This window comes from Aspergillus steynii (genome assembly GCF_002849105.1).
Source record: "Aspergillus steynii IBT 23096 chromosome Unknown P170scaffold_7, whole genome shotgun sequence".
In the NCBI taxonomy this organism is placed as follows: Eukaryota; Fungi; Ascomycota; class Eurotiomycetes; order Eurotiales; family Aspergillaceae; genus Aspergillus; species Aspergillus steynii.
In genome coordinates this window covers 270499-284746 of record NW_020194404.1, presented here as the reverse complement: position 1 = coordinate 284746, position 14248 = coordinate 270499, and the positions used below count along the sequence as shown (strand labels likewise).

At 56.7% G+C, this 14248-nt stretch overlaps 7 protein-coding genes across 7 annotated transcripts; 5 read left to right on the top strand and 2 right to left on the bottom strand.

The window, feature by feature from the left end:
• Positions 1 to 199: 199 nt before the first annotated feature.
• On the top strand, positions 200 to 1255 carry P170DRAFT_428665 (uncharacterized protein; the record flags this gene model as incomplete). Its single annotated transcript, XM_024847854.1, has 1 exon — positions 200 to 1255. One exon carries the CDS (start codon positions 200 to 202, stop codon positions 1253 to 1255), a length of 1056 nt encoding a protein of 351 aa, XP_024700704.1.
• Positions 1256 to 1907: 652 nt separating this feature from the next.
• P170DRAFT_319883 (uncharacterized protein) lies at positions 1908 to 3331 on the top strand (the record flags this gene model as incomplete). The annotated part of the gene is made up of 3 exons (XM_024843305.1): positions 1908 to 2482; positions 2540 to 2933; positions 2987 to 3331. Coding segments are annotated over 3 exons (1314 nt in total), but the record flags the coding sequence as incomplete, so codon positions are not given.
• A 790-nt stretch (positions 3332 to 4121) lies between these two features.
• P170DRAFT_364515 (uncharacterized protein) lies at positions 4122 to 5467 on the top strand (the record flags this gene model as incomplete). The annotated part of the gene is made up of 3 exons (XM_024844645.1): positions 4122 to 4316; positions 4467 to 4975; positions 5074 to 5467. 3 exons carry the CDS (start codon positions 4122 to 4124, stop codon positions 5465 to 5467), a joined length of 1098 nt encoding a protein of 365 aa, XP_024700702.1.
• A 34-nt stretch (positions 5468 to 5501) lies between these two features.
• Positions 5502 to 7582, bottom strand: P170DRAFT_512101 (FMN-dependent alpha-hydroxy acid dehydrogenase). Its single transcript, XM_024854957.1, has 5 exons — positions 7378 to 7582; positions 7245 to 7303; positions 5934 to 7170; positions 5796 to 5869; positions 5502 to 5740 (listed from the first exon to the last, which is right to left on the bottom strand). The coding sequence occupies exons 1-5, from the start codon at positions 7403 to 7405 to the stop codon at positions 5654 to 5656; spliced, it is 1485 nt and encodes a 494-aa protein (XP_024700701.1). The 5' UTR covers positions 7406 to 7582; the 3' UTR covers positions 5502 to 5653.
• Positions 7583 to 8005: 423 nt separating this feature from the next.
• Positions 8006 to 8881, top strand: P170DRAFT_466730 (uncharacterized protein). The gene is made up of 2 exons (XM_024852437.1): positions 8006 to 8050; positions 8117 to 8881. Exons 1-2 carry the CDS (start codon positions 8042 to 8044, stop codon positions 8516 to 8518), a joined length of 411 nt encoding a protein of 136 aa, XP_024700700.1. The 5' UTR covers positions 8006 to 8041; the 3' UTR covers positions 8519 to 8881.
• Positions 8882 to 9865: 984 nt separating this feature from the next.
• Positions 9866 to 12228, top strand: P170DRAFT_365214 (6-phosphofructo-2-kinase PFK26; the record flags this gene model as incomplete). Its single annotated transcript, XM_024844690.1, has 3 exons — positions 9866 to 10134; positions 10389 to 10713; positions 10819 to 12228. The coding sequence occupies 3 exons, from the start codon at positions 9866 to 9868 to the stop codon at positions 12226 to 12228; spliced, it is 2004 nt and encodes a 667-aa protein (XP_024700699.1).
• Positions 12229 to 13021: 793 nt separating this feature from the next.
• Positions 13022 to 13773, bottom strand: P170DRAFT_478361 (DsbA family oxidoreductase; the record flags this gene model as incomplete). Its single annotated transcript, XM_024853554.1, has 2 exons — positions 13022 to 13663; positions 13729 to 13773. The coding sequence occupies 2 exons, from the start codon at positions 13771 to 13773 to the stop codon at positions 13022 to 13024; spliced, it is 687 nt and encodes a 228-aa protein (XP_024700698.1).
• Positions 13774 to 14248: the final 475 nt, after the last annotated feature.

Genomic DNA, 14248 nt, shown 5'->3' with positions numbered 1-14248 from the left:
CGGTACTGAATTTCCTGGGGCTTCAATCGTGGGTATTTATATGGACTTCCCTTCATACCCCGGATCTCCCTCTCTTCTCCCACTCCACCATCCTACATCTCTCTGTCTATCATTCCACCACTCTACCAAGTCTACCACTACCACTCAATTAGCCTCTTTCATAATATCTGTTCCTCCCTACGTACCAACAACCATCTCGATGCTTCAGTGGAAGTCCGTTCTCGGCCTGGCCCTCTGGCTTGTCGCGTTCTTTGGGCCTGGCCTGGTGAACGCTGGCCATGCCCTGTGGGAGTCCTCTCACGCGAAGATCAAGCATGCCGTGCCGATCAGTGTCGATTCCCAAGTGGTCACTACTTGGCCTCTAGGCGAAGTTAGATACTGCTGGGCAAGTCAGACTGAGAGGGATCGCTTCGAGCGCATCCTGAGATCTGCTATCAACGTGTGGTATGCTGCCGGCCTGCCCGAACAACGATTTACATTCACCCAGATCTCCCAGGCCGAATGCACGCGAAGCCGGCGCGACTCGCTCCTCGTTATCATGGCGGAAAGTCCGTATGAGTTCGCAACGAGCGTCGGGAAATACGTGCCCGAGGCCGGCGACTTCAACCATGGACCTATCATGATCATCCCCAACGCTTATGACGAGCAGTTTGGATGGGGGGCTCCAGGAGGAAGTTCCCGCCAGGAGAAATTCATGCATGCAATCGGACACATCCTCGGCCTATACCATGAACATCAGCTCCCTTGGTTTTGGGAATCCAATCAGTTCGAGCTGAACTGCCAAAACCTGTACGGCTACGAGGATGCCCTCTTGCGCGCCCCGCGGGGAATTCCCCTCTTCGATAAAGAGAGAGGCATCTGTGGTAACCGCCGGGCTGCGATGGAGGCGGGATTCAAGGTGGCTGCTCAAATTCTCCCAATGACCGACGAACCGGAACTGGCGCATCTCCATCATCCAAACCGTGCTGCCACGGCCTACGATGTGGATTGGGATTCCATTATGATGTACAACAGCCGGTCGGGCGTCAGACAGGGCTTGCGTGGTCTTGGTCTAAAGACAACTCGCCACATGAACGGCCGCATCAGCGTCAATCATCAGCCGACCCTGAAAGATGTCCAGGCGCTCATCCAGCTCTACGACGCCGCCGTGGATAAAGCCTTCGAGCGACTCTATCTCGATCCTCGCAGCGAGCATTACGTCACCTTCCAGCGGATTAAGCAGGCCGGGTCTTGTAACAGGCAGCTGAAGAAATAGAAATGATCCCCGGCTTTCTCCCGGCCATTGGGAAGGGATTGTTTTATGATGATAGCACGGTAGTCTCAATACAATGTATGTATCTTACGTGCTATAATATGGCTTCCTTGTGATCAGCATCGTTAGTATTCAGCGTAAGATCCTGTGATCATGTAGTTATGAATGACGCGTGGAAGGTTTGAAACTGTGCCTTGAATCTCATCATGTATCAAGATTTTGTGTGTCTTGTAATCATGAAGGTGTGAATCTATGAACTTGGTGAGCTTGATGAACTTAAGGAAACTTATGAATCTTGACCCTATGCAACTATGAACCTGTGAATCTATGCATCTTGAAACTTGAATCTTGAATCTTCAACCTACGCGTCTGTTTACTGCCAGAAAGGCTACCGGCGATATCCGCTACGGTGGCGACCATATCCAGATTCACGCAGGAATCCTTCGTAGGAATGAGAACCACCGGAAGCTTCCTGTCCAGCTGGTGCTCGGATCCCCAGGATGCTGTCTATATCAATCCCTTTGATTTTTGCTGCACGGTCTCTCGAACTTCTGTTCCTCAACCCTCTCCTTGCTCATCCTATCTCTACCTATCTCTACACACTATCTTTTCTCTCCATCTCTTCTCCCTGTATCCCCTTACAATGTATCCCTTTCAGTTCCTCATCTTGCTGCTGCTCTCTGCAGTGGCTCTGGGTCAGACCCCGGCGGATTCCTCCCCCTCCCCGGTTGGCTCGACTCTGCCTGGCACCGTGTCCAACTGCAACCGCTGGTACAAGGTCAAGAAGGGCGACACCTGCGACTCCGTTCAGAGATCGTTGGGGATCACGGCCAAGGACTTCCTTGCCTGGAACCCGGACGTGTCGGCGGACTGCCTGAAGAACTTCTGGGTGGACCAGACATACTGCGTCGGCGTTGGCAGTAGCCCTAGCCCTACTATCCAGACTTCAGTGCCTTCGGTTTCACCTCCTGTTGCTTCAACTTCAGCCCCTTCAGTTCCTTCGGTTCCTTCTACTTCTGCAGCCTCCCCCTCCGGTCCCTCGACCTACACGTTCAATCACCCCATCACGTCGCCGTCGCTGACTCCCCCGTCCTCCACCGATACTGCCTGGCCGCCTAAAAAGACGCGCCCCGGCCAGCCGTCGACGTGCAACAAGTGGCATCAGGTTCAATATGGGGACACGTGTAAGCGAATCAAAGCGCTGTACAGTACGATCACCATGGATAATCTGTAAGTTCTCCCCCGTGTCTCTCAGGGTCATCGTGGGCCGACTAATGCCGCCTCCAGGCTGGATTGGAATCCCGACCTCGCCCTCGACTGCGACTTGCCCTTTGCCGGCTGGTGGGTGTGTGTTGGCGTGCCCCAGAGCCCGTTCAGTTATGGCTATTCCTCGGGGCCTGTATCCCTGCCGGAGACAACGCCCTGGACGCCAACCTCTCGGAGTCACTGGCCCTACTCGGCCGGCGCAACTCTCACGGATTCCGAACCGGATCTGCCCTTCACGGCCACGGCCACGCCGACTTCGCTCGTCCAGGCCAACACCACCAAGGAATGTCGCGCCTGGTATCAGGTCAACGACTGGGAGACCTGTCAGGATGTGGTCGATCTGTTTGGCACCTTCTCCGTGAAAGAATTCATCGCCTGGAATCCGACCGTAGGAGATGGTTGCGCCGCCATCCAAGTAAGTCTTTCTTGTCCCCTTCTTCTTCCAGTTCGTGTCTTAACATGCGATAGGATAACTATTGGTACTGCGTGGCCGTGCCTGGCACCCCCGCCAACCGCACAGCGCCTCCTCCTCCGGAAGTCTGGCCCCCTGCAGTTCCTCGTCAATCGGGGGTGGCGCCGAATTGTGATGGCTGGTGGCGCGTCGGCCGCGGTGAGAACTGCGACAAGATTGCGATGTGGAACGGCGTTCCCCTGGAGGATTTCTACAAGTGGAATCCTGCCATTTCCTATCCCGATTGTGGTAACCTGCTTGGGGATACGGAAGTCTGCGTGCGAGTGGCCAAGGGCAATGCCACCACCTCGAGGCCCTGCGCTGCCAACTCGACGGCTCCTCCTCTGCCTCCTTATCCCACGGGCATGAACCATACCAACCACACCACGATGCCACCCACCTCGCGATTCCCGCCCGTCATTCCGTCCGCGCCCTCGTCCTGGTGGTCTCGGCCGTCGGGCTTCACCACGAGCTACGGGACTCCTTCGTCGAAGGGGACTCCCTGCAGCAATACGTCGAGCACTGGTATCAGCATGACTTTGCCCTGGACTTCTGCGCCGGCGGGAACTCCCATCAGGCATACTCTGTCGATTTCTTCATACAAGGAATGGACCGGCACCAGTATTGGCATGACCCTGCCTTGGACATCGGTGTCGGCGGTGGCTCCCACCAAACATACGTCGAGCACTCCGTGTGACGATGCGACCACATCTTGGTCTCCTGCACCAACGATGACCGTCCCCAGTATCCCCATCTCGATGCCTTCTTCGACTATGGCCACGAGCACTCCTTGCGCTCACACGGTCACCACTACTACCACCATCATCTGCGATACCAAGTTGGGTCATTGAGACAGTAGTTTTGCGGGGTACTCTCGCCCCGAATATCTCTCTGGTTTATTTGGCATGATGTGATCGTTCAATTTGTGTATCATCCAGTTTGTACCTAGCTATTTCTCCCTCGTGCAGAGAATGCAGTAAATGAAAGCTGTCCATCGACTTCTCTGGCGGGCAACGCTTCGGGTTTAGCGGAGATCTTCATTATTTAAGCGACTTTCTCGTAGTTCATCTACTTCTTCCTCTCCTCTTCCTCATCCTCCTCCCTGTTCTTCTGCTATCTTTGCCTCTTTCTCTGTCCAGTATCTCCCAGATCATGGCGGACGATTTACAGAGCCTCCCCGACGTTCTCCGCCGTCTTTCGTATGACTGCACGCATCTTGAGCGACTCAGCGGCGGCACCGCCAACTTCGTCTTCCGCGGGACTCGCGACCACGACTCGGTCATTGTCAAGCATACCAAGGATTATATCGCGTCGAACCGCGAGTTCCAGCTGCCGGCAGAGAGATGTGTATGTTCTTTCTTTACTGCGTAGTCTTTGGTATCCAGTCTATGGCCATTGTACTATATACTATCCCCATGCTTCCCGGCCATCTACGGTGTAGTATACTATACTGACAGTCCCACCCTCCCACGATGGGAGGAGCGGTGTTAAACCCAGCTCATCGAAGCATCCATCCTGAAATCTCTCGGTGATTTCCCACCCACCATCACGGCCTCTTCCTCGGCCGGCTCTATCACCGTTCAAACACCCCGCCTCTTGGCCTTCGACCGTCCTTCCTACACCCAAGTCATGGAGGACCTGCCCCGGGCAGTCGACCTTAAAACGCTGCTCACCGATCCGCAGATCGCACCCCGTCTCTCCCATCCCTGGGCCACTTCCCTCGGCGCCGCGCTGGGCCAGTGGCTTGGTTCATTCCACGCGTGGACGGCGGAGTCGGCGCAGGCGGTCCTGGTCCGGGAGATGGAAGGGAACGAGCTGATGCGCGATCTCAAGTTCAACATCAACTATGAGAACGTGGTCGGCCTGGTGGATCGGTATCCGGATCGCCTGGGGTCCAGTCGGGGCGTGTTCGAGGAGGTCCGGGATCTGGCGCGGAGTGAATTAGGGAGGAAGGACGGCGAGGGGGGCGCATTTGGAGTGATTCATGGGGACTTTTGGTCGGGGAAGTATGTTTATTTGGTTTCCCTTCTCTGTTCTTTTCTTTCCTGTCGATGTCTTTCCACTACATCTTTAATCCTCAAGAAACACAAGCTAACAAGAACAGCGTGCTCATCCCCAAAGACGTCTTCGACCAACAGACCACCATCCCCCTGTTCGTGATCGACTGGGAACTCGCCCAGTGTGGCGCCCGCGCCCTTGATCTCGGCCAGATGATGGCCGAGCTGTACTTTGTCAAGCACTTCCGCGACGTCGACGCCGGGCCCTGGATCATCGAGGGGCTGGCGCGCGCCTACCCCCATCTCACGGAGGCGACGGCCTTCCGCGTGGCAATCCACGTAGGGGTGCACTTCATCTGCTGGGGCACGATGATCACGGACTGGGGCACGCAGGAACAGGTGCACCAGATCATCGAGCTGGGACGCGACCTGATCGTCAAGGGCTGGCGCCAGGAGAGGGATTGGTTCGAGGGTGGATTCTGGGGGTGTTTGTTTCGGTGAGCAACCCCTGGCGATTACAGGATACATGATACTTGCGAGAAACCCGATATTCTAGATCTTATTCTGATTCCGAATCTCCATGGCGATGGACTAGTATTTACGTCTAAACTAGCAATGCAAATCCAAACATCTTGGTATATAAAAAATACAAACGACGCTTTCTTTTGTTCCGATGACTTCTCGACTCTATAGCTTCGCTCGGAATTGGCTCCGCAGGGACTCGAGTCCCGACGGTCCGTCGTAGATCTGCTGCTCTACCAGGCGAGTGTTGATCTGTTGCCGGCGTTAGTCGAGGTCATTGCGATTGGACTTGCGGGTGTCCACTTACATGTTGAGGTCCTAGGTCCTGCACGCGCTCCACTCCCAACAACCGCATGCAAGTCTTGGTTTCGTCGGCCAGAACTGAAGGCAGGACATGTTAGTGAACCGGAGAAGTGCGTGAATGTGTAAAGAAGAGAAAACGTACTCTGCAAAGTTCGCTTCACGCCCTCGACGCCGCCGGCAGATAATCCCCACAGCGACGGACGTCCGATGCCGACGGCCCTCGCGCCCAGACACAGCGCTTTGACTACGTCGGTGCCTCGCCGGATGCCGCCGTCCACCCACACCTCCAGCTTGTCGAACACCTCCGGGCAGTACTTGCGGATCTCGAGCAGCGTGTGCACGGCGGGCGGCGCCGTGTCCAGCGCGCGGCCGCCATGGTTCGAGAGTATGATGCCCTTAACCTGCGGCGTGTGCAAGGAGGCGATGTAGGCGTCCTCGTGCGTCTGCAGACCCTTGAGGATGATGGGCAGGTCCGTGTGCTTGGCCAGCCAGGGCAGCGTCTCCTTCCAGGTCAGCGACGGGTCGGTGCCCGCAAACAGCGTGCGTCCGACGCCGCCGGGCGCCTCGCTGATGTCCGGGGCGTCGCTGGAGATCTTCACGGCGCTGGGGGCCGGCGCCGCCGCCCCGACCTGGTTGCCGCGCTCGTCGTCCTCCCGCTTGCCCGGGACGGGCGCGTCCAGGGTGAGCACGATAAACTTGATCGCCTTAAGCTGGTTGATGCGGGCCAAGAGGGCCTCACTCTTCTTGCGGTCGATCTGCGCGTACAGCTGCCACCCGAAGGTCTGGCCGGGCGCCGCATCCTTCACGATCTGCTCCGGGGTCATGGACGCGTTGTTGGAGATCACCTGCATGGCGCCGAAGCTGCGACACGCCTCGGCAATGCCGGCCTCGCCCGCCGGATGACCCAGACGAGCCATGGCCGCCGGCGAGACGTAGATGGGCATGCCCAGCTTGTGGCCCAGGACCGAGGTGTCGAGCTCGCAGACGGTGCAGTCGACGAAAACGCGCGGGCGCAGCAGGATGGACCGGTAGACCTCGTTGTTGAAATGCTTGGTGATCTTGTCGTCCGAGGCCGAGTAGTAGTAGGCCCAGGCCTTCTTGCTCACGGTCTTGGTGGCCACCTGCTCGAAGTCGTCCATGTTCAGGAGGGACTCCATCGGAGGGGGGCCCTCTTTGACCTCCTCCGTCGCCGCGGCCGGCTCATTCTCCGGCTTGGGGAGGGTGTTCGGATCGACGGTCCCCAAGAAGGCCTCGGGTTTGAGGTTTTCCTCTAGAATGCCCGGGGGGTGGATGGGGTCGTATTCCTCGGTGGCATCCTTACCGGCCAGCTTCAGGATGATTTTGGCACCCCCGGGGTGCTCCGAGAGGAAGTCTGTGACCTGTGTTGGGGGAATTCGCGTTAGTTGTTCCGTTGAGAAGGTCCAAATACGGCACCGTCGGGGGAAGTCCATACATCGTAAACCTTGTTATATAAAATCACCCAGCAGCTCTGGGGGGTATTGTGTTTGGCAACTGCATGAACGGGTATTCGTGTCAGCCATCAATGGATTGCAATCAAGATCCCAGGAGGAATTCGGGCGACAGACTCTCGGCCGCGTCCAACACCTTGGCCATTTTGGAGAAAATCGAGAGCGTGGGGGTTCGTTAAGCAAGTTCCGCGGGATGCGGAGAAAGAATGAGGGGCCAGGATTGGAGGCCGAATGGGGCAGGCGATGGCAGAGGGGGAGAAGTGAAGATGAGAAGATGGGAAGATGACGAGGAGAAGAGAGTCAGGGGGTAGATAAAGAAGAATAAGAGAAGAGAGGAAAGAAGAGTCGCTGGAGTCTCCTCCGTCTGTCTGCAATATTCATGCATCGGCCGCAAGTCCGACGCCTTTTGGCTTTTGGCGGGTGGGGAACTGCTCCAAGAATGGGGTCGGCCTTACTCCGTCGGGTAATGTCAAAAGCCGACCGTCCGCGATTACAGAGCCGGTGACGTTGATTGGCGGAGAAATGGGCGTGGCGATACGTCCGGCCGTGGCAGTACCACTTCAGTACACGATACACCGTTTCTTACCTACCTTACCATACTGAGGTGTACTGTACCTTCTTCCCCCAGCCAGCGTGACCACCGACAAGTCACACCTCGCCGTCCAGCTTCCCACTATTTGATCGCCCTCCTCCTCCACTTCTGTCGACGCTGCTTTCCTTCCATAAGGCTCCTCCCCGTCAGAGTCCTGCCTGGCCCTGTGTTACCTCCCTGCACGTCGCCATGTTCGAGGTGCGTCCGTGACATTTCCAACTGGTCGCTCTTCCCCGTCCGTCTAACCTGCCCCGTCATGTTCAGCGTCGCGCCGCCGACCGCTATCGCCTGCGCATGCATCGCGCCCGCACCGTCAATCTGACCTCCGACGAGATCGTCGAGGTGCGAGCCGCCCAGCGCACCTTCGAAGGCGCCTACGTCCGCACCGCCCTCTCCCAGTTCTCCTTCGCCCTCGTCGTCCTGAAGATCTTCACCCACGAGTTCTACAGCACCGGCGCCCTGTTTGCCATCTACGGCACCGGCGTGCTCATCATCGGCCTCTTCCGCCGGCAGCAGGGCAACCGTCAGTTCTTCTCCGAGGTGGGAGAGGACGGCGTGCACCGTCACAAATTCCGCACCAGCGGGAACGCCGTCGTCGTGCTGACCGCGCTGAGCATCGCCGCCTACGCCACCCTGATCGCTCTCACCGTCCGACTGGATCATTAATGACACAAGAGTAGTCCGCGCGGCCGCATTCAAGGGATGTATGTTCCTGTATGTCTATCGACGAGGCGTCGGCAACCCACTCCCTCCTTGCGTAACTGCCAAGCGCCAAGACTCCCGCAGAAGGGCAGAATGCCGTCCTTCGACGTCGCCCATCCGAGCCAACCGTGCCGTTGTCTGGCTTCCGAGTAGAAAATCAGGCGGGATGGGATGATAGGGCGACGAAGGGTGAGCGGAAATCATTATCATAAGACCGCCCTTCGTACCACGCCCGGAGGAGCGTACGACGTTGCCAAGCCTAGTCCTGATCTCCTGATGATGTGGTGACGATATAAGGGCGTAGTAGGGAGGGGGGGTTTTTTTTTTCTGGGCCTTCGTTTCTCTCCCAAAAGAGAAGTCGGACAGAGCAGACGCTTGGTCGTACAATGCACCACAGCCCGTTGGGTTCACAATCGGCAGCGGAGGCTCCTACTAGACCGACCTCCGTCTTAGAATACATGCCAGACAGGGATGCCAGAACCCGTAGGCGATAGAATAGTGTCTTTCAATCTACTGCCAAGCATTCTGGATCCTTTGTGCTTCCCTGCAGCGAGCAAAGCCAAGCCGGATTGTCGTTGTCTGCCGGGCAAGGGAGAGTCGGCTCTCGTTGGCTACTTGGCTACTTTATAACCACCGGAACCGTCGGCGTGGATGCGCTTTACATCATTTGGCGCGACGAACGAGGGCCGATCAAGCGTCTCAGATCCACTCGCGGTGACTTCATCAGCCTGTCGGTCCGCCCTCTTAAGGCGTTCGGGGTACGGAGTAGAGGCCTCTGCATTCTCGTGGCATAATTTCGGACTTCTTGGGACATCCTAGACATCTGAACACCTTCACGCCCGGCTGGCTGCCACCTTGATTGGACTGGATTGGATCGGATCGGGCTTATTCTGGCCATCCTATTGTTCGTATCCTTCGTGGACCCTGTCGCTTTGTGTGATTTCCATCGGACCTGGAATCCCCAATCGATCGACCCCCGTGAATCAGTCATTGGCAGGGCGAGAGACCGACCGACCGAGAGAATTGTCTGCGTTCTCTGCAAGACACCAAGAGAGAGAAAAGAGAGTGTGTCTGCGTGAACGAGCGCAAAGCAAATCGAGGGTGGGAAAGTGACGTTGACTCATCCGCTTTTCCCCCCATTTTATTTTTCTTTTTTCCTCGCTTTTTTGCCCCTCTTCCAACTCGCACTTCCTCTCGTCTTGATCGTCTTCATCCGACGCATCGCATCTCGCATTCTTTATCTTCCATCTTCCTCCTTTCCCCCTCCCCCTTCATTAGAACTCGGCTGCAGTCCCTGCGCCACCGGCGGGGATGGCCCAGCATACCGACATCGCACGTTCAGCAATCATGACCTCCGCCGCGCATCCCGACTTGTCTCAGCATCGGAACGGGGCCTCGTCTTCCAACGGCACTGTCAGGCCCGGTCCCGGCAAGGACTCGACTCTTATGCCTCCCGCGAAGACTCTGGTCGGACGAGCGCTAGGCAACGAGCTGCATGCCGACGCCCACAGGGCCTCCAAGGACGGTGTCGGCTGTGCCCTAAGTGACACTCCGATTTCTACCGCTCCTTCGTCTCCACAGTTGTAGGTGCCCCCTTTCTCTCGCGCGTTCGTTGGCTGTTCTTGCTCGTTGCGTTGGATGCTTGGATCGCCAATTGGCTTGTCATGTCTCGGGTTGTTCTCCCCCCGGGAAATATCGAATGAACGGTGCATGACGATCCCCCAGGGGGGTTTTATTTTATTTTTCTTTCTTTTTTCTTTGCAATCTCTCAGATCTTTGACCTAAGAGTTCTTGGCTCGATAAAAACTAACCTGCCCCTCCCCGCCTTCTGCAGTCACGCCGAAAACACTCAACCCTCAACCCCCGGCCGCGTTCGTGCCACCACCCTTGATATTCCGGGTCTCACCAAATCCAAAGTCTCTCCCGACGGTCGCATTGCCCAGCGAGATGTCGGTGCGAAACTGGTCATCGTCATGGTTGGCCTCCCCGCGCGGGGTAAGAGTTACGTGACCAAGAAGCTCGCTCGCTACCTGAATTGGCTCCAACACGACACCGAGATCTTCAACGTGGGAGAACGCCGGCGTGTGGCCGCCGGTAAATCGCCCTCCCCGATAGGGCGACACAGAGACCACCGCACTAGCTCCATCCACAAGGACCTGGTCGATTCGGTGCGACGTCTCAGCGTCAGTGTCGGCATCAACTCGCCGTCCCATAAGGAGCGCGCCCCGTCCGTTGCGGTGGCCACTTCGCCCCCGGAACTCGAGAATACCTTGCCGCCTCCGGCCGTCCCTTCGAAGATCCTCATCAACGGCCAAGAGGAAGAGCCCTCCGGCCTCTCGAACGGCAGCTCCATCATCCCGGCCGAGCTCGCTGGCCCGCAAGACCAGTTGGCCATGAAAGAGGCGTCGCCGGAACCCTTGGACCAGTCCGCAAGTTTCTTCGACCCCCAAAATCAGCATGCCGTCAAGCTGAGAGAGCAAGTGGCCCTGGACACCCTGGATGAGCTGCTGAACTATATCTTGGACGATGGTGGCAGCGTTGGAATCCTCGACGCCACGAACAGCACCATGGAGCGCCGCAAGGCCATCGTCGACCACATTCGCCAGCGTGCTGGACCCGAGCTCGGTATCTTGTTCCTGGAAAGTAGCTGTGTCGACCAAGAATTGCTCGAAGCCAACATGCGCCTGAAGCTCTCTGGCCCCGACTACAAGGAGCAGAACCCCGTGAAGGCGCTGGAGGACTTCAAGAAGCGTGTCGCCCTGTATGAGCGGTCATATGTCCCGCTGGGCGACTACGAGGAAAAGAACGGGATGGCCTACATTCAGATGATCGACGTTGGCCGCAAGATGGTATCCCACCAGACCCATGGTTTCCTCTCGTCGCAGGTGGTTTACTATCTCCTCAACTTCAACCTGTCCCCGCGCCAAATCTGGATTACGAGACACGGCGAGAGCAAAGACAACCAGGCCGGGCGCATCGGAGGTGACTCGGAACTCAGTGAGAACGGTCACCGGTACGGCAAGGCGCTGGCCAAGTTCATCGATCACCAACGCAAGCAGTGGGAGACCGTGCAGAGGCAGAAGGAGATCATGGGACAATTCCCGCCACGGGCCGGAGATAGCACTCCTCCCAACCCGTCGTACATCCCCAGGGATCGGCCTCGCAACTACTGCGTGTGGTCTTCCATGATGCAGCGTTCGGTGCAGACCGTCGACTATTTCAACGAAGACGATTACGATGTTAAGCAGATGAAGATGCTGGACGAACTGTACGCCGGCATGATGGAAGGCATGACGTACGATGAAATCCGAGAGAAGTTCCCAGACGAGTACGCCGCTCGCCGCAAGGAGAAGCTGTACTACCGGTACCCCGGACCTGGCGGAGAAGGGTATCTAGACGTGATCAACCGACTCCGCGCGGTGATCATTGAGGTGGAGCGAATGACCGACCACGTCTGCCTGGTGACCCATCGATCCGTGGCTCGTGTCCTGCTGGCGTACTTTATGGGTCTGAAGCGCGACGAAGTGGCCGGGCTGGATGTGCCGCTGGGCATGCTGTACATGCTGGAACCTAAGCCGTACGGCGTTGACTTCAAGGCCTACCGATACAACCCAACCACCGATTGGTTTGATCACATTCCCGACTTCGCGTTGTGTCAAGCAACTGCTCATTAAAATCTCGGATCGACTGCATGTTGATCTTGTCTTCGATCTTTGGTGGGATTTTCCCCCAGATTCTCTTCCTGACCTAGATTCGGCGTTCTCCATTCTGGGTCTCCAGATTTATTATCTTTTTTTCATGACTTTGTTTACGAATGATTCTGGCTACGACATTAATATCACAACCCCTCGGACGGGGGGAATGTGTTAGACATTTGTCAACCTATGTCCTTGGGTGTTACGGCTGTTTTAAGGCGTTGATCTATTTTCTTGCATTTTATATTCTTTACATCGTTTCTTCGTGCCCAGGACCGCCTGCATTACAGCAAGACGCCCGGATTTCTCCCCATTTACGGCCTCTTTCTATTCCCAGTGTCATGTTTTATGCTCAGGCGCTGGACGGGTGGCAAGTCTTCCTTTCAATTCTCCTTCGTGTCTTCTTCCTTTCCTTTTTCGAATCACTCTTTTTCTTTCTCCCTGCATGGCATCTGAAGGCGTTTTGGTGAAGATGTCGCTTTGCCGTGAGTCTGTCACTACACGCATCTGCTCATGCAAGGCCTTTTCCTTTGCATTTTAATTTCCCGAGAGGCTGCGGGAAGGAAGATTAGATGGCGATGGACATGCCTTTCGATCATGCAGTGTACCTATTGCGAATATGTCCCCGTTGAGTACATATAGTTCTTCTTTTTTGTATGGTACAATATGTATCCTCTAGCTCCGGAAATCAGATAGACCTGAGGATTTTTAATTGGTTTATTGAGCCCTTTGCCGCCTCTGCTCTAGATTGGCCATGATAGAGAAAGCACGATCAGGCATTTGCCTTCACGCGATCAAAGGCCTCGAGGAACGCATCGGGCTCGTTCGCGCCCTCGATGGCGTATTCCCCTTGGATCGTGAAATACGGCACGCCCGTCACCAGGCGTCTCTGCGCGCGGAAAGCCTCCTCGTCGACCTCTCGGCCGCCAGCCTCCGACGCCAGGAAGTTTTCCACCTCAGCGCGGTCCAGACCAGCCGTGGCCGCAGCCTCCAGCAGCACCTCGCGCTCCGTGATGTTCTTCTCCTCCTCGAAGTACGCGCGGAACAGCCGCTCCACCACGCGCGTCTGCAACCCGCCCACTACGTCCGACTGCGCCGGCGCGGCCTGCTGCTTCTCCCGCTGACCGGCATACCACAGCAGCCGGTGCGAGTCGCGCGTGTTGCCGGTGCGGCCGCCGTAGCGGAAGGCAATCCCCTCGGCGTCGCCGACGGCGGACATGCGCTGGAAGATGGCGGCGGCGCGATCGACGCCGAACTTGTTCTGGTAGAACTCCGTCTTGTCGATGCCCGGGTAGATAGTGCCGTTGGGGTTCAGGTAGAAGGCATGCCAGGTGAGCGTGAACGTATCGGCCGGGTGGGTGGTCTTATGGGTTGCGATGGCGCGCGAGAGGCGGCGGAACCCCACGTAGCACCACTAGATATATATGGGTTAGTGGTTGGTTTTGAACTGAGGGGGAGAATGGGTGGGTTAGGACGTACGGGACAGACGGTGTCGGAGATTATTTGGATGTTGATGTTGGTCATTGTGGGCAATTGGATGTGCAGTAAAAATCTCCGCCGGGCTTTCCGCGGATTTGGCCCATGGCTTTATATACTGCTGGGGGACATGATGTTGATTTGTCAGCGACTGTCGATGGGGTTCTGTGGCTTCCCATCACTCCAGAATCGACGCAAGTGACGGGGCATTGGAAGGAGAGTGTTGACGAAGCGACCCCAGTGGCAGCAATGCAGAAGAGAGAGGATGAAGGGGAAGAGACGACAGAAGAGAAGACGAGGGGACGACGAACACCGCAATGACGTCACACGCGCGCGACAAAATCCGGGGAAGAAACAAACGATGAAAACATCCAAATCAAGGTCGATCGTCAGCTGACTTGCATCACGGGGTGCTTTTTTCTTCTTCTTTTCTTTTTAAACGCCTTCGACTTCGTTCCTTCATGCCGCTCATTTCTCCCTCGCGCCGTTGCTTCTCCTCTGCCAGAGCTCCAGGAACCATTCC